Consider the following 19,370-nt stretch of genomic DNA (forward strand, 5'->3'; position numbering starts at 1 on the left):
GCCACACCGGGTGTGCATAAGAGCCTTGACACCGCTGTCCAATTTGCAGGCATTTGGATTAAAGAGTTCGGCCAGGCTTCCTGAAGTCCTCCAACCGTCCATTCCTAAATAACCTCTTTTTCGGAGCCACCCTCATTGGCGCCAGAAAGAGATGGCGCCGTATCTCGGGTGGGCCTCGTTCAAGCTCCAAGAGCGCCTCGCAAAGGGATGCGCTGGGCGAGAGTGACGCTCCAGGGGTCCCACGCGGCTCCTAGATCGACACCAGCGTGGCAGGACGTCGCCCAGCCTCCCCTACGTGGGATAGTGGTACATCCTGCCTGCGTCTCCCCCAGCGAGTAGTACGGGCTGCAGGGCTTAGCGCATCTGACTCTGCCTCCCCTTTCCTGAATGGAGCAGGTTTAGCTTTAGCGAGAACGGCGCGCCCGAGTCGAGCTTTCCGCGGCTAACGGGGAACGCGGGAGAGGAGAGGCGGCTGGCTGATCCTGGCAGAAGGAAGGCGCCTTCTTCATTTTTCTCTCTCTCCTCCTCCTTCCCCAAGGCTGCCGTTGAGACATGGCCGGGCGAGGTCGGGTTTGGGCGCTGGCTCTGGCGCTCTGCGCCTTGCCGGGCAGTCTCTGCCTGCAGGAAACCGAAGCGGGCGAGCCTGAAGCGCCGGCGGCTCTGGGCGGTGGGGCGAACAGGCGGCGTCGCCTGAGCCAGGAGGACGGCATCTCCTTCGAATATCACCGCTACCCGGAGCTGCGGGAAGCGCTGGTGTCGGTGTGGCTGCAGTGTCCGTCCATCAGCCGGATCTACACCGTGGGCCGGAGCTTCGAGGGCAGGGAGTTGCTGGTCATCGAGATGTCGGACAACCCTGGCGAGCACGAACCTGGTAAGGCGGGGGTGGGGGTGGGGGTGGCGTCTGGGACCCAGCCGCTGTCCGTGCCCGGCTAAGCAAGAACCTGGGCGGCAGCGGGACTGATGCTCTGAGCCCGCGGCTGCCGGTCCAGAGGGAAAGATGGAGTGTGAGGGGGAGATCGGGACTTCTTCTGTCCTCTCTTCTCCTTGTACCCCGGCAAGAGGCCGAGCTTTCTCCGGGCAGGTTTTTTACACGTCCCTAAATCGATTTGAGGATCTGTTTTGGGCGCTGGGAACTTCAGTAGGAAGAACACGTTCAGCTGTCTCATGATGCCCGCAGCCGCCGCTGCCGTCGTCATCCTGGTAACGTTGGTTGCAAGAATATATTGTACTCTTGACAACATGCAAGTAGTCCTCGATTTACGACCTCAATTCAGCCCAACATTTATGTGGTTTGTTAAGCGAGTTTTACTCCATTTCAAAACCTTGCTTCTCCCCGTTGTTAAGTGAATCACTGGAGCTGTTGAGTGAATAGATAGCAAATAGTGTCATAGGATAGCAAATAGTGCTGATGAACGCTAACAACTGCAAAATATAAGTTCAAGCAAAACATGAAAAATAAAGCTAATTCAGTAAAAATACATCTATCAAACAAAGGGAACAAATAAACAAATAAGCAAGCCCACTAAGTCAAATCTATTTTAGAAGTAAGTCTAAAATATTTCCAGTTCTCCTTCAACCACATTAGTTTTCTAATTGCTTAGAATCTGTTGGCATCCTGATGTGATTAATATATAATATCTTGGTCCCCTTGATTTCATACGTATTATATACCTTGTATTAGCTTTTTAAAAAACTATGACTACGTCTACTTTTAGCTAAGGAGCATTTTTATGAAGGAGAAAGAAAGAAAGAAAGAAAGAAAGAAAGAAAGAAAGAAAGAAAGAAAGAAAGAAAGAAAGAAAGAAAGATAGATAGATAGATAGAAAGGGAAAAAAAGAAAGAAAAAAAGGAAGGAAGGTAGACCACCTTTCTGAGCTGGTAAATGCTTAAATTCTAACTGTTGTTATATTTATTTAAAGTGAATGATATAGTCCTACATAACCCTGCTCCAATATGGCAATTAACTTCAGTGGAGCTTATTTCCCACTAATCATATATAAATGTCTAGCCTAAATATGTAATAGGTCTGGTATAATGGAAATAGGACACAATCTCTTGCAATCTCTTTTTATTCTTGTTAAATAATTGCTATTTTCCAAAAGTAGCACATGAAACAGAGAATCAATATTGCAGCTGGATTGGATTCATTAAGGTCATGGGAGTTTTTGATAAATTGAACAGGACTGGAGCCCCTAATTCTGCAACTTCAGAATTAGATCAGAGGAGGTTTGCATGCCCTAAGGGAAAACTGAAAATTGATTCCTCATTGTTTTCCCTTTCGGGAGAGGGGGCGGTATATAAACGCTAATAATAAATAAATAAATAAATTACCATGATCCTAAATATTTGCTTGATTTAAGTTTACAATGTGTCCAGAATGATAAATAAAGATTGTAAGAGATGAATTATCTCATCTTTTGGTGCTCCCAATTGCTTTGCAGAAAATGATTACAATGAATATAGTATAATGAAGGGATGCAGTAGCTCAGTGGCTAAGACACTGAACTTGTCAATCAGAAGGTTGGCAGTTCAGCGGTTCAAATCCCTAGCTACATAATGGAGTGAGCTCCCATTATTTGTCCCAGCTTCTGCCACCCTAGCAGTTTGAAAGCATGTAAAAATGCAAGTAGAAAAATAGGGATCACCTTTGGTGGGAAGGTAATAGCATTCCATACGCCTTCGGTGTTTAGTCATGCTGGCCATATGACCACAGAAACTTCAGACAGCGCTGGCTCTTCAGATTAGAAACAGAGATGAGCACCGCCCCCTAGAGTCGGGAACGACTAGCACATATGTGCAAGGGGAACCTTTACCTTTAGTATAATGACATTAATAAAATTCAATCAACATAACTTTGAATAAGATGCAGAACTGGAATCTCTGTCTCTGTCTATACAAAGCATACCTCTCACCAATGTTGACTATTAGAAAAGTCCAATACCTATTTTCTTGGGAATAAATCCAATTTAAGTCACTAAATAATAATGTATAATCATGCTGTCAGGTTTCTGTCAATTTCATGCTGTCAATTTCTTTTCTTCAGAAATCCCTGATTCATTGTTATTTTCAAGAATGTGCATTTTTGAGCCAACTAGTTTTTAGATGCCAGGAGAACTTAAAAAAAACAAAACCTTTTGAATGTTTTTGAAAGTTCTTAAAGCTGGCCTAATTTGCCATTGTAATTTGCCCAGAATTAAAGGTAGTTAAAAGTAATGCAACATTCAGCTAGGAGATCCATATTTAGATACCGAAGACATCTAGATGGGTGATTGGAATAAAGTATGGTCATATTGAATATGTGAGGATCTGTATTTGAATAAGAGATTAGATAAATAAGGAAGTTGTTCAGCTTGCCTCTCCCCATCTTATTTAAATGATAAAGATTCCTTTCATAATTTCTTAAAATTATTTGGGTAATGTGAGAAAAATGGGGGATTGAGACTTACATTTAGTTATCATAAACTATGAGGTAGGACATTCTTGGACTTATATGATGGGATTTCCCAAGCATTAGATCTATGCATAATTGCCTTCTCTTCACATCACATAATGCAGATAGTCCATGATTTATGGGTACAATTCAGCCCAAAGTCTCTGTTAATAAGTAAAGCAGTTGTTAAGTGAGTCATGCCTCATTTTACAACTTTTTTTTGCCGGTGTTGTGAAGCAAATCACTGCAATGATTAGAAGGATCACGTGGTCATTTTGGCTTCCTTCACTGACTGCTTGTCAAAAGGTTGGGAAGGTTATAAATGGTGATCACATGACCCTGGGACAGTGAAACTCTCACAAATACATGCCAGTTGCTAAGAGCTTGACTTTTGATCACATGACCGTGGGGATGCTACAGTGCAGAGGTGGTATTTTACTGGATTGGACCGGTTCCCCTGAACCGGTAGCGGAAATCACAGGTGAGCCCGCACACCCGCCCTGGCTCTATTTCATCCCTTTTACGGATGTTTTTTTGAGCAAAGCGCATGCGCGGAAGGCCGGGCGCCTGCGTGGATGGGGCGCGCACACATTTGTGAAGTGGTGGGGAAGGTAAGTGAAAACTACCCCTCCTACAGTGGTTGTATGAAAACAGGTCATCCCTTTTTTCACGCTGCTGTGTTTTGAACTGTCATTAAATGAACGGTTTATAAGTCGCAGACTACCTCTAAACTTCTACTGTGCTGCTACAAAAGAATTTAAGATTTAACGATTTAAGAAATTACCAGGCACAATACTTTCAGTACAACTTCTGATGCCCGAAGCAATTCATGTATGAATGATACACATGTTATAGTTTTAAGAAAAATATTATATTACAGAATAACTCAGCATATTTTAGTGCAGACTTTCTCGACCTTTGTATCCCAGAGGAGTTCTTGAAATGATTTTTAGGTCTCAGGGAACGCCTTCATCAAAATCATTAAAAAAAACCCAAAAACTTTACAATAAAATCCATTTCTACGCTACATATCTAATCCATGCTTTATTGTGTTTACGACAATAGGAAAGCTTCAGGCCAGCAGCTGAATTGTGGCACATGAAAACTCCAACCATTGCAGAGTTTAAAACGTGGTGTTTATCATGGAACTCCATATATTTAAACCTTTATTTAGAATTTGTTTGATTTGATTTCTGATAGATTTGGGAAAAAATACTTGTGTTGAAAAATTGACATTTTAGTAAAAATAGAGATTTTTAGCATATAGTTTTAATATTACCTTTTAGTTTTATGTTATAAAATCTACCTATTTTTTTGGAATGGCAGCATGTCATTGCACAAATAAATGGATATTGCTGCCACTGACCAGAGCTATATATACTACTGCCTGGAATAATCCCATCTTGCATCTTACATACTACTTACTTAACTAATCTAAAGGAGGTTAAGGTCAGTTTGGGGAGCTTGATTTCTCTAGAGATGATTTAGTTAGTTTGGTTAACTGTACGCGTTTTCTGTTTGTTCTAGCTAAGTGTTTGCAACATCTTGTTATCCCAATAATGACATCCTGCCATAAATCTTTATGTTTAAGCTATTAAATAAATGAGCACTTTGCAAGACACTGATAACATTGCATGATAATAGACTGAGTCAGCTTTTCAAGTTATATATAATGCAAGTGTATTCCATTCTTGGGTTTATTTCAGGAAGCTAGATTTTGTAGCAAACTGATTTATGTGCTTAATAATCCTGAAAGTTTAGTAATCACAAATTGATACTGGCCTGGCTCTTCTCTTTCATTGATTCCATTTCACTGAGCTTGCATGCTGTTTCTAAAATATTCTATTGATGAATTTGGAGGCTTGGGGAAGATTTTTTTTTCTACTAAAACTGTCAAAGCTTCTATGCCATATAAATGCCCATTCTGTGAAGAGTGATGTGGAAGCTCACTTTAAATCTAACTTGAGCTTTGAGGGGTTAATTTTAAAAAAAAGATTGATACATGCATCTAGTGTAGGAGAAGGGATGGCCAAAACTGAGGGTGGAGTCAAAAGAGGAATCAGACTAGAGTCTGTGCATAGCCACAAACAGACTAAATCAAACTCCTCTTGAATTTCTTTGATTCTTATCTAGCACCAAGATAGCGCTAAAGGTTAGTTGAGTAAATTCCGGTGCAGAGGTATGTTTGGTAATAAATCAAATAACCTGGATGTCACGTGTCCTGATCTTTTGTGCCTGACCCAAAGTGATATTTGGTAAAGAATGGAATTCTGGATTGGGCTGTTCAATGAAGGGACAGGTTTATGAAGAAAGAAGAATGGCATGCTACCTGAGTCAGATAAGAAAAGCAAGAGATATTAGAAAAAAGATTAAATCACACAAGCTGGTAATCTTTGTGTTTTAGTATTCTGTTGTTCCAGTATACAAGCCTTAAATAATAGAGCACATCACTGCAATGCATAGAGCTGCCTTTGAAAACCACTGGAAACTTCAACTGGTCCAGAATGCAACTGGTCCAGAAAGGGCTCACAGTAATGGAGCCTCCAGTTTTGCTCATGTAACATCTCTGTTGCCTGACCTGCACTACCTTCTAGCTTCTTTCTGAGTGCAATTCAAGTGCTGCTTATCACCTTTAAAGTCTCTTGTGGGCCACAGGGCCAGGCTATCTGTAGGACTACCTTTCCCTAAAGACCTCTATCCATCCTACTGGGTCAAATATGCTCCTAATCCCTAAATATTGTCATCGGATGAGAGCTAGGAAGCGTACCTTTTCCATGACAACCCCTGTCCTATGGAACACTCTGTCCCCTGTAGTTCAGCAGGCTTCCACCCTTTTAAACTTCTGTATGGCTTTTCCCACCAGCACTGGGAGAAGAGTCAATATTCACACATTAGAACTGATTGGGTGCCAGATATCTGTTGTTTTTAATGTTTCCTTTGGTTGTGTTTATAGCTTTAATATGTCTTCCTATGTCTTTTAAATTTTGATTGGTATTTGGTTGACAGATGGGCAACTATATAAATGTTTCAAATAATTAAATAAATTCTAAGTAGGTTATTTCACATTTTTGTGTATTGTGGGACTATTCTGTAACCTCTTTTCCTACGGTTGGACTACAGAACGCATTGTTCCTAATCCTCATCATGCATCACAGTTTTAATCAGGGATGATAATGATCAAATTTCAGCACATCTTGGCTGCAGGATGGAGAAGTGCAGCATAGCTGGGAGCTCCTTCCTGCTTTAAATGGTAGGGTAATTGCCTTGAACGTACTGCAAGATGATTTATTAAAACATATTTATTTTAATATTCCAAACTGGGTACATTGTTGTTGTTGTTAGTTGCGAAGTCATATCCAACCTATCACGGTCCCATGGACAACGTTCCTCCAGGACTTCCGGTCCTCTACTATCCTGTGGAGTCCTCTTAAGCTCACACTTACTCCTTTGGTGACTCCATCCAGCCATCTCATTCTCTGCTGTCCCCTTCTTCTTTTGCCCTCAGTCGTTCCCAACATTAGGCTCTTCTCCAGTGAGTCCTTCCTTAGTACATTAGAAATAAAAATAATTCCTGAGGAACCTCAAAGATGCTTTTTCTGGACTGTTTTTTCCCTTGAGGAACAAGGAGACATTTCATTTCTCATTCAAGAAGCTTCATCAGTTCTGGCAGGATGGTGGGGATTAGTTCTGAAAAGAAAGGTCACCATCCTGCAGAACTGATGAAGCTTCTTGAAAAGAAGCAAAACATCTTGTTCCTCAAAGAAAAAGCAGTCCAGTTGCCTTTTGGGAAAAAAAGTCCTTTGAGACAACTATGACCTGGATGACCGAGAACCTCCGCAGAAATTCCCAAGGAAGAAACTGCTTTATTGTATGAATGTTGTAAAAAACAACAAAACTATTGTTAATGTTGAGGTCTGGCCTATATAAAGAATATCCAGACACTGCTTATTATAGAGGGTTTAATGAAATAGAAATGAGATTGTGGAGAAATTATGTTACCTCCCCTGGAGTGGTCAACCTGGTAATTGATCATCTTTATGCCACATATTGCTGCAGTCTGCCTGATTATTTTTGGCCTGAGCTAAATTATGACTCAGAGTATGCACTAACACTAATAATCAATGGATCAATCTTTTTGGGATACTATCTGGGTTCTATAGTGGTAATTCACAAAGCATGATATGCTTAAGTAATCATTGCCTTAGGTGGACCTTATTGTAAGTAGTTTAATTTCTAGTAATTGTTATGTTTTAGTATCCTAGTATTCTTTCCATGTTGGGGTTTATTTTAATACTAGCTGATAACCTGGCATTGCCTGGATATTTATTTATAGGAGGAAAATATCCAGACCAAAAGTAATTTCTAATGTTGGATTTTTCCCCTTACCAGAGGGAGTGCCCTCGTGGAAGCCATTACCATGGCAACTCCACTGCACTGCACAGTAGAAGCCATGTTAAGGCACAACAAGCTGTATCTTAACAGAACATACACCCTGAGGGATTTTAGGGGTGTGTTACCCCCACAAAATTTTTCTCCAGAGGGTACGTCATCTGTGTACCATGTTTGGTTGAAATTGCTCAAGGTGTTCCAGAATTGTGCTGGAACACACACACACACACACACACACACACACACACACACACGTAGATCGATAGATAGATGATAGATAGATAGATAGATAGATAGATAGATAGATAGATAGATAGATGATAGATGGATGGATGGATGGATGGATGGATGGATAGATTCCTGACGTTTTTTAAAAAATATTTTGAAATAAATGATTAAAATAAAAACCTAAGGAATAGGCCCCTCAGGAGATACTTCTCTAATTACAAACACTATGTTTGGGGGGGGGGGAATCTAGGCTGGCAGCTGGATCATGGTTGCATTATTATACCAACATCAGCAACCGAACTCAAAAAGTATACTATAGTAAATCTATTCAGTGTTATAAAACTGCAGTACAACATTTTACTGAAACATACATCAGTAATCTGAATAGAAACTAGAACAGATGACGCTTTCTGATCCTACTGTAATACTAATTTACAACTACATATAACATCATGCATGCCTAGGTATTCTGTTCCATCACACCTTCTATCTTGGGCATTTCTTTTTGTCTTGATTTTTATTTGTCAATGTCACACGATATAATGATTGTTATTCCTGGTACAGCAAAAGTGATGGAAAAATATATAGAAAGGTGGTGGTGGGCGGAGTCCTTTACATGCAGTATGAATTCCTCCTTTGCAAGGATTGCTCTGGAAGTATAATTATAATCAAACTGAGTGTCCTAGAAAACTATATTTACTACGCAAGGATTTAGATACTATCTATACTTATTACCCAAGGATTTATACTATATTGCAATGACTCTTCTCTTGACTTAGCTCTTGCATAAGAAGATAGTACTATCTATACTTACTATGCAAGGATTTAGATACTATCTATACTTACTACCCAAGGATTTATACTATATTGCAAATGACTCTTCTCTTGACTTAGCTCTTGCATAAGAAGATAGTACTATCTATACTTACTACGCAAGGATTTAGATACTATCTATACTTACTACCCAAGGATTTATACTATATTGCAATGACTCTTCTCTTGACTTAGCTCTTGCATAAGAAGATAGTACTATCTATACTTACTATGCAAGGATTTAGATACTATCTATACTTACTCAGATACCCGGATGTGAGTCCCTTGGTGTGAAATGGGGCCCAGGGTGTGAAATGGGGCCCAGGGAGGCAGTGGGGCTTGCTGATTGTATACTTGGCTCCTCGCTATACGTCAGCAGCCCTGCCCGAGCTCCTCGAGCTGATCTCAGAGACGGCAGTTGAGACCCCCAAGCTTGTGGTTATGGGGGATTTCAACTTGCCGTCGACGGGGGAAGCATCCGAGGTAGCTCAGGAGTTCATGGCTTCCATGACAGCCATGGACCTGACCCAATTAATTCAGGGCCCCACACACGAAGGTGGCCACACTCTGGACCTTGTTTTTGTATCTGAACAGTGGGCGAGTGATCTGGGAAGAGGGGATGTAACCATTACTCCCCTGTCATGGTCAGATCACTCATGTCTCCGGCTGGACTTCCCTGGCGCTACCCCCCACCGCGAGGAGGCGGAACCAAACTGTCCAAGTTGGTACCGCCCCAGGCGCCTGATGGAACCGGATAGGTTCCAGACGGAGCTTGGGCCATTCCCTGTAGCCCTGACCTGCTCTCGCTCCGAGAACCTAGTGGCCGCCTGGAATAGGGCGGCCGCTGGGGCCCTGGACTGAGTTGCGCCTTTGCGGCCTCTCCTGCGGCGACGACCCACCCGGGCTCCTTGGTTTACCGAGGACCTGAGGGTGATGAAGCACCATAGGAGACACCTAGAGGGCAGGTGGAGGTCCTCACGCTCCGAATCTGACCGAACACAAGTAAGAGCCTATTTACGGACTTACCTTGTGGCATTAAGAGTGGCCAAACGCAGATATTGTGCCACTCTTATTGCGTCTGCCGATAACCGCCCTGCCGCCCTGTTTCGGGTGACCCGCTCTCTCTTATCACAGAGGACGCGGGAAGCCCCTTTGCAGGGCAGAGCAGAGGAGTTTGGGGAATATCTGCAGGACAAAATCACTCAGATCCGGAGCGGATGGGCCCCCTTCAGTGGACCAGAGGAGCCGCCAACAGTGAGTCTTGCGAGACCACTCTGGGAGGAGTTTGCGTCTGTTGCCCCCGAGGATTTGGATAGGTTGCGTGGACGGCTGCGACCGACCACATGTTTAATGGACCCGTGTCCCTCCTGGTTTGTACTGGCATCCTGGGAAGTGACACGAGGCTGGCTACTGGGCTTGGTGAACGCCTCTTTGAGCGAGGGGTCCTTACCTGCCGCCTTGAAAGAGGCGGTGGTGAGGCCCTTACTCAAGAGGCCTTCCCTTGACCCGATGGAGCTAGCTAATTATCGTCCAGTCTCCAACCTTCCCTTTTTAGCGAAGGTTGTAGAGAATGTGGTGGCACAGCAGTTTCCACGACACCTTGAGGAATCCGAATATCTAGACCCACGCCAGTCCAGCTTCCGGCCCGGACACAGCACGGAGACGGCCTTGGTCGCGTTGGTCGATGATCTCTGGAGGGCCAGAGATAGGGGTTGTTCCTCTATCCTGGTCCTATTAGATCTCTCGGCGGCTTTTGATACCATCGACCATGGTATCCTATTGCGCCGGCTGGGGGGGATAGGAGTTGGAGGCACCGTTCTGCGGTGGTTCGGCTCCTACCTCTCCGACCGGACGCAATGTGTGTTGGCAGGGGGGCAGAGGTCGACTCTGAGGCCACTCACTTGTGGGGTGCCTCAGGGGTCGGTCCTCTCGCCCCTTCTGTTCAACGCATATGTGAAGCCGCTGGGGGAGATCATCCGTGGTTTTGGGGTGGAGTATCATCTGTACGCTGATGATACGCAGCTGTACATTTCCACCCCAGACCACCCCAACGAGGCTGTCGAGGTGATGACCCGGTGTTTGGAAGCCGTCGGGGTCTGGATGGGGGACAACAGACTCAAGCTCAACCCCTCCAAGACTGAGTGGCTGTGGCTACCGGCACCCCGGTTCAGTCAGTTGATTCCATCACTGACCATAGGGGGCGAGCAATTGCCCCCTGTGGAACGGGCGCGCAATTTGGGCGTCCTCCTAGATGCCCGGCTGTCAATGGATGACCATGTGGCAGCCGTGGCAAGGGCGGCGTTCCACCAGGTTCGCCTGGTGCGCCAATTGCGCCCCCTACTGGACCGGGATGCCCTACGCACGGTCACTCATGCACTGGTGACGTCTCGGCTGGACTACTGCAATGCCCTCTACATGGGGCTTCCCTTGGGATGCACTCGAAGACTGCAGCTAGTCCAGAACGCAGCCGCGCGGGCTATCTTCGGGAGTACTAGGTACTCCCACGTAACACCGCTCCTGTGTGAGCTGCACTGGCTGCCTGTGGTCTTTCGGGTGCGTTTCAAGGTGTTAATTACCATCTTTAAAGCGCTCCATGGCTCAGGACCTAGGTACTTGCGGGATCGCATCCTACCACACACTTCCCTGCGACCGATTCGCTCTCACAGGGAAGGACTCCTCCGGGTGCCGTCCACTAAGCAATGCCAACGGGCGGCACCTAGGAGTAGAGCCTTCTCTGTGATGGGCCCAACCCTCTGGAATGACCTCCCCCCCGATATCAGAACCACCACCGACTTCCCCTCCTTTCGACGAAAACTGAAGACTCACCTGTTCCGTTTAGCTGGCCTGGACCATTCATAACCTTATTATACCTCCTGGCAGATATATTTTAACTGGGTAATTTTAATTGGGTATTTTTAGGATTGTTGAAATATTGTTTTTATCTACTTTACTTTGTACAGTGTCGTATTGCCTCCTCTTCTATGTTTTTATGTTTGTATGTTTGTATTCCATTTTATCTGTTTTATTTGACCGTACACCGCCCCGAGTCCCTTTGGGGAGAGGGGGGCGGTATAAAAATCGAAATAAAGGTAAAGGTAAGGTAAAGGTACTACCCAAGGATTTATACTATATTGCAATGACTCTTCTCTTGACTTAGCTCTTGCATAAGAAGATAGTACTATCTATACTTACTACGCAAGGATTTAGATACTATCTATACTTACTACCCAAGGATTTATACTATATTGCAATGACTCTTCTCTTCACTTAGCTCTTGCATAAGAAGGAAAGCATTTGTGTTCTCTTCCCAAAACTTTGAGAATTGGAATACATCAAACCTTTGGAAATTATAAAAATCATAGCCCTGCATGAAGAAACTTTAATAAGAAGTGATTTAAAATAAACAACTCTTGTCAGCTGTCTGGAAATAAAAGGAGCTTATTTCAAAAGAGAAAGAGAACAGAAGTAAACGGAAAGTCACACTATCGGCAAAATTCATAAAGTCAGTCTAAATGTATAAAACTGAATAGAGTCCTAAGGGGCAGAGTAATGTATGTAATAGGATGGCCTCAAAAAGAACATGTTTGGCTTCAAAATAAGATATTGGATTCAGTCTGGGAACAAAGTAACATTTCTTGGACCATGAAAACAACCTGCCATTGACAGTTTCCTCACTAGGGGTAAAACTATCCTCTTTCATTCAGGGGCCCAGCTAACATAAAATTGAACAATCCCATACTTGGATAAAATTATTCTGGCACGTTCGATCTAAAAAAATAACTTTAATTTTGGCTGTGTACTTGAAACAGAAAATCTATATGTATGTTCAGGTTTCACCGCATGCTGCCAACTTTCGAGCATTTTTAGGAGGCATTGTCAAAGTGATTCATTAAGAAATCACATCTTTTTTCGCCCAGCTGCTTTGAAGAGATGCTGTTTCATACATGTCTCAGAGCGTTACTTTCAATCCTTTATAAAGCATTCACAGTTCAAGTACCTTCCTATTGAAGGTTTAACACGTATGATCTTGGGCTGTGAATAAATAACTTACGACTACTACCCAAAAGATGCAAGTAGTGTCCAGAATGCTTTGATGATGCAACATTGACATGGTACAGATTTTAGTACTATTACCTTTTGCTTGTATTGACTAAATGTAACAAACAATGCACCTTGTCAATAGAGGTGATATTTTTTCAGAGAGAAATGAGCCCATGTGGTTTTCATGGACAGCTCCCATCTCTTGAATCCATCTATTCTGTCCTCACCCCAAGTTGGAGATGACTAATTGAAAACCAGAGAACTGTTTGACATAGAAGTTGCTATGGTTACAGAATTAGCAGGCTGGAGTGGCTTCTGTTGGTTTGCAACTAGCACAACTTGCTTGTTTGACTAACATTAGCATGCTGTCCTCCTGCTGCTTTTATATGCCAAGACCATCTGGCACAGGCAGTATTTAAAGGTACAGCTCTGTTCTGAAGAGAACTGAGCAGCTTGCTTATGTTTATTATCAATTATGTTGACCTAGTTAATCATTTTTTAAAGAGCCGGATGGTACATGGAGCCATTCTTTCTCAACTGGGTTCTGCAACATTCTCTCCCGGCCGCGCGGGCAGTCTCGGGAGTCTCTGGCTACTCCCACGTAACACCTCTCCTGCGCGGGCTACACTGGCTGCCTGTGGCTTTTCGGGTGCGTTTCAAGGTGTTGACCATCATTTTTAAGGCGCTCCATGGCACAGGACCTAGTTATTTGCGGGATCGTATCCTGCCCCATACATCCCTTCGGCCGATTCGCTCACACAGAGAGGGACTCCTCCGGGTGCCTTCCACTAGGCTGTGCCAGCGGGCGATGCCTAGGGGAAGGGCCTTCTCTGTGATGGGCCCGACCCTCTGGAATGACCTTCCCCCCCGACATTAGAATGACTACGGATCTCCGCTCCTTCCATCAGAAACTTAAAACCCACCTATTCCAGCTAGCCGGCTTGGCCTAATTCCATCTTTCCCACCTCAGTTTTATTTCTAAATTTTTAGGATTGCTTTTAGGGTCTGTTTTTAATGTTTTTAATTTTTATAAATTCGTACAGGGGTTGTTTAATTTGACTTTTAGCTATATATATGATTGTTTGTATCTTTTTAAATTTATTCCTGTACACCGCCCCGAGTCCCTCCGGGGAGAGGGGGTGGTCTAGAAATTTAATAAATTATTATTATTATTATTATTATTATTATTATTATTATTATTATTATTATTATTATTATTATTATTATTATTATTATTATTATTATTGCTTTCCAAGAAGTTGCAAGGAGTTCTCTGAGACCTGCAAATTATTTCAAGCTTCCCTCCAGACAAAAAAAAAAAAAAGGTTGAGCTTCTCATTCATTCAGGTCATGGTTTTCCCAAAGGTGCTTTTTCAAAAGGCAACTGGACCTTCTTGTTTTTCCTTGAAGATGTTTCGCTTCTCATCCAAAACACTTCTTTAGTTCTGACTAAATGATGGAGAATGGAATGGATTTATATTCCTTGCAGTCACCTGGTCATTTTTTTAAATTGAAGTTAATTAAAGTATAATTGTACTATGAGTATTTGCCTTTTTTCATGAACCAAGACGGCTGCTATAATAATTTTCTCTTGCATATGTGCATTCCTTTTTTTTGGAAGGTGTTCTCTAGAGAACCCTTTGTTTGAAAATGTATACAGAAATGAACTATTTCTCTGAGCATTCAGAAGATTATTTTGCTGGATGCCTTTCCCTTTTAATATGGGATGGTGTCAGGCATGCCTCCTTCAATATCCAAGAAAGAAAAACCTCAACTCCATTTGAATAGAGATAAAGTACTTTTACTAGATATGAATTGAAAGCAGCAAAAAGGAAAGCAAGATCTGAGCCAGAAAGGTGCGAACATGTACATATCAAATGATTGCCCAGCCCCCTCTCTCCAGTTACCCCAGCCCAATGTCCAATCTGCAACTTCCCAAGGTATTATGTGGGGTGCATCTTCAAAGGGACTCATCAGGTTGGTATGCGAGACAGTTGGCCTTGGCCAAGTCCAAACATCAGCCATAAGCATGCGCAGAGGATGGTGAGAACAAAACTCCCTTTCCCAATACCATGCCCCCACCCTCTCCGTTTCTATGGCAGCTGATAGCAAGCAAAGGAAGCAGAGGCTGACAGATGGTTATCCTTTTATCTGTATGGACTCTGTTATTCTTTAGTTCTGTTTTACACATAAATCTTTTCCATTTCCATTGTGCATTTTCCTTGTAACAATTTATGCTGTAGTATTTCATTATTCTCAAGAACGTAGAATGAGGGGAATAGTTCCAGCAAAAGCCCATTCTAATCAAAACCAGATCCCATCAGATTATGGAAAGAAATGTACTTTTAAAGCCAAATACTACGACCAAAAAAATAATAATCTTACATTAGGTGATTTTCATGAGGTTACCATGAGTGTAAAAAAACAGAGAATTCAGCCATTGACCTGAATCTAAGCCAATTCAAATTCAGTTCTTAATTATGTAGTATAATAGGAATGCCTCCCCCTCCTCCTTTTACTTTTTATTTTACTATGTTTTACGCTGCAGATTTTTTCCTTTGTTGTTCAAGTACGTTCTGTAGGGTAAAGTCATTCTCTTTTATGTGTTAACATGACAATTTCCTGGTGATATTGGAATCTTTTAACTAATTTATCTAATGAAACATTTATCTAGTTTATTAACCCAAAGATTTCGGGACCATCAAATTAAAACATCACTTTTAGTGCCAGGTAAATTAGTTTGCAACATCATAAATAGTTAACTTAACATTTCTATAGTAGTGATAGCCATATTCATCTTTGGTCAGCATTATACATTAATTACAATATTATTGTATTATTCTGTCCTTATAGCCTCTGGCTTATTTCCAGGAAACCAAGATACAATAATTTTTTTGATAAGGTGATATATGTATGTAAGTATAATAAAAATCCTACAGATTTGGGAGGTGGTTTTTCTTAATATGTCTCTGTTTTGTGAAGCCACTTGGGCTTAAAGTGTGTTGCCTGGAGAACAGAGCTTAGGGATCTTCAGTAAATAAAGAGCTAAGCCATATATTTACCTTCCCAAAGGGCTATTCTAGTTACCATTCAGGAAATATTAAATGAGCCTTCACTTTTGGTGCCAGATTTAGCCATGCAATATATAGTTTAGGGGAAACATAGCCCGTAGAATAAGTGAGATTGGACTTCTGCTATATAACACGCTTTGCTTTTTCTGTTCTTTATCCACCAAGACACCGTTGTAGAAAATATCCCTTTGAAAGAAGCAAATTCCTATCGTTTCAACTACTCCTCATCATTTTTAACCCACTGAATATTTTGTTTTTTAAGAGAAGCCTCAAGAAATTCTGTACTTATCAAGGCTTATAGCAAGGACAGAAAAAGATAATTTCTCATCAAAAGGCTTAAAAGGAATCCAATGTCAAAAATTACACACATGGAAGAGGAGAAACATGTAACAGTTCTAGGAGTGCTGGATTCTAGAAAACTACAGCCATCCCTATAAGACCAAACAGATTATGGACCTATAAATAGTATCTATAAACCAGATAGGTTTTACTTAAGCCCAGAGGAGCTTAAAGTGGCTTAGACTGGGTTCTCTCTTCATTTCATCCTTCCACCCCCACCCACCCCCCAACAACCATGTTGTGAGATTGATTGGGCTGAGAAAAACTTTGTCTTCTCATTACTTCTCAACCACACATTAAGTACTGATTGGGGCCATAGATGATGAATTTAACATTCTATTAAAGCTCAGTAAATCTTAGGTGGCATAAAGTTCTGTGAAGACACATATTCCTGTCTATTAGAGCATATGTTTAGAAATAGTCAACACCACAACAAAATTCTACTGTAAACAAAAACCACCTATTTATAATCCCAGATATTTTCATATTTCTAATAAGACTGGAAGCAGCTCTGGTCTGAAACTTCTCTTTAGCTTGGTAACAAAGAGCTAAATAAATAAATAATGTATAAAAAGCACAGTATCTAGCATTAAAGAGGATTTTTAATTAACCCCGAGGTTTCAGTTAACTAGTTATTTCACTGTATAATTAGTTAATTTAGGCAATTTAGTTAATTTGGTACATAATTTATTTGCATACAGGTAATAGCCAGTGGTGGGTTCTAAATTTTTTTACTACCGGGTCGGTGGACATGGGTACGTGGGGGTGTCATGTGACTGAGTGGGTGTGGCCAACTTGACATCACTTATGCCCATGTCCACTCAGCCGCACCCCCCCCCCCCACCTAGCCATACCCACTGAACTGGGGAAAATTTCTGTTTTTCCAGCTGGGAGGCTGGCAAAGAGACCTCACTTCCCCTGCTGCCGCAGCTGCTTCCACCTCAGCGCCGAGTGGTCCGTGCCCTCTCCCTATGGACTGACACCGCAGGAGGGCAGGAAAGAAGCCAGTCTTGGGAGAGCCTCCCTCTTACTGGGTTTCCCCAAAAATATGACAGGGTCTTATTTTCTTTTTACCTACAAAATATGGCTTGGGCTTTATTATGGGGGGAGGGTTTATTGTTTTGGAGTTGCCAGGCAGCTACTCTCTTGCAAGTGGGCTCCTAAAGAGCCGGGCACAGCCTCATGGGTGAATGGCTGTGTTGTGTTGTCGCAGCAGTGCAACAAAACAGCCATGAAGCGACCACGCTCACGAGCAGCCACCCAGCAAACCCCCTTTGCAGCCGGGCACAGCGGCATTCACTGACCTAGGGGTATCGCCAAGCCGCGTGAGCAGCTGTTCAGCTCCCGCGGCTTGGCGCCTTCCAAATGCCAGTGAATGGCGCTTTGCATGGCTGGAGAGGGGGGTTGCGCGAGCGGCTGTTCTGCTCTCGCTCATCCGCCTCCCAGCTTCACGATGCATGGCCCAGTTCTATTACAGAGCCAGGGCACCTCCGCCGCCACCGCCATCCCAGCCTGGCTTTTTCAGCAGCTTTCAACCCAAGTCTATCGGCAGTGGCTGCTCTGGCCGCACGCTCTATGGTTGTGGGCCAGCTGCCTGCAGAGCATACAACCATAGAGCTTGCGCCTAGAGCGGCCACTGCCAAAAGACTCAGGTTGGAAGCCGTTGTCCTGGTACTTATCGTTTGTTTGGTACACAACATACAAACTAGAACTTTTCATTGTTGGTTGCCTTGTGACTCGCTATGTTACTCCATATGGGAAAAAATTGTTTGGGACTCATAGTTTTTGGTACTCATCATGCCTCCTGGAACCAATTAACAATGAGTACCGAGGCACCACTGTATATTGATAGTCATCTTACATGATAAAAGATTTATGCCAACAATTTCAAAAAATGGTGTGTAATGTTACCTTTTCAAAAACTATGCCACAATATGATCAATTCTAAGCCTATTTCTAAATTAGAAAAAAGTTTTAAAAACATCATTCTTCATACACATCTTCAACAAAAACTAGCAAAACCAATCTTGTAATTTCTTTTCCTGCTCATTTTTTATATCTTTTATCTGCTTCTTGGTTCAAAAACAGAGACTCTCCTTTGTGATTTAAACAACCCAGCTTTATATTTTTGCTATATGTGGTGGAAAATGTACTTTTTGCAACTCTAACCGAAGTCGCCATTTTATTACATTGTACCTGAAAATAGCAGTGTTTTCCCCCCAGATATTAGATTGTGAACATTAGGAAATTGACTGATTACGAAACTTCTATACCATTTCAATCACAATAAATTCTAACTAACAGCGGAGCATGTCCTTCTATTTTGCCCTATGTATAGCGCGGACAGATCTAGGTTGCTGTCTCTTCCTGAAATCGTCCCTTCTGGACCTGATGGCTGTGATTTGTTTGTGCATTGCCTTGGGGATGTCTCCTCGTACATCATCTCTCAGGTTTCAAGGTTTTTCTTGAGAGCTGTGACCATTAGAGGAGAGAGCTGTAACCTCCCTTAGTTGGGCTTTTGGTGACTGGCTGCTATGTCTCTTTTGTAGTGGTCGTGTTTTGGTCTGTGACTGTAAATAAAGTATTAAAAAAAAACTAACATAAAGGAATGAGCCCTGATGTTTTATCTCTAAGGACTTGAATGTTTTAAAGAAAGAATAATAAAAAATGGGGTTCTATGTGACCTCTCAACTTTGTGAGAGGCAGAAAAACAAGGAAACAAACCAAAGCACAGTGGCCTTGTTTTATTGCAATAGCCCAACATCATCTAAGCGTGGTCTTCCTTAGGACTGTTTCCTGCAATAACACTTTAAGCATTGAAGCTTTGCATTATTACCTGGTGCTGTTGCTTGTGAACTCCTGTTGGGTCCAGAAGAAACATATTTCATGGGATATTGTCCTAAGAACAATTCTACTGGATCCCAGCTTTTAGGATCTGGCCTAAAGGGTGTAGACCAGGGGTGTCCAAACTTGGGAACTTTAAGACTTGTGGACTTTAACTCCCAGAATTCCCCAGCCAGCCATGCTGGCTGGGGAATTCTGGGAGTTGAAGTCCACAA

General features: G+C 42.5%; 1 protein-coding gene across 1 annotated transcript in view; it reads left to right on the forward strand.

Annotated features, from left to right (window-relative positions):
* The first annotated feature begins 356 nt into the window (after window positions 1-356).
* The window catches only part of CPE (carboxypeptidase E), a 55,685-nt gene continuing 36,671 nt past the window's right edge, over window positions 357-19,370 (forward strand). Inside the window, exon 1 of the mRNA XM_081959872.1 lies at window positions 357-871. Coding sequence (XP_081815998.1) covers window positions 553-871 — 319 coding nt within the window. The 5' untranslated portion in view covers window positions 357-552. The remainder of the gene's footprint in view (window positions 872-19,370) is intronic.

The sequence above is a fragment of the Natrix helvetica genome (assembly GCF_964273705.1).
Source record: "Natrix helvetica genome assembly, chromosome: 7".
NCBI classification, from domain to species: domain Eukaryota; kingdom Metazoa; phylum Chordata; class Lepidosauria; order Squamata; family Natricidae; genus Natrix; species Natrix helvetica.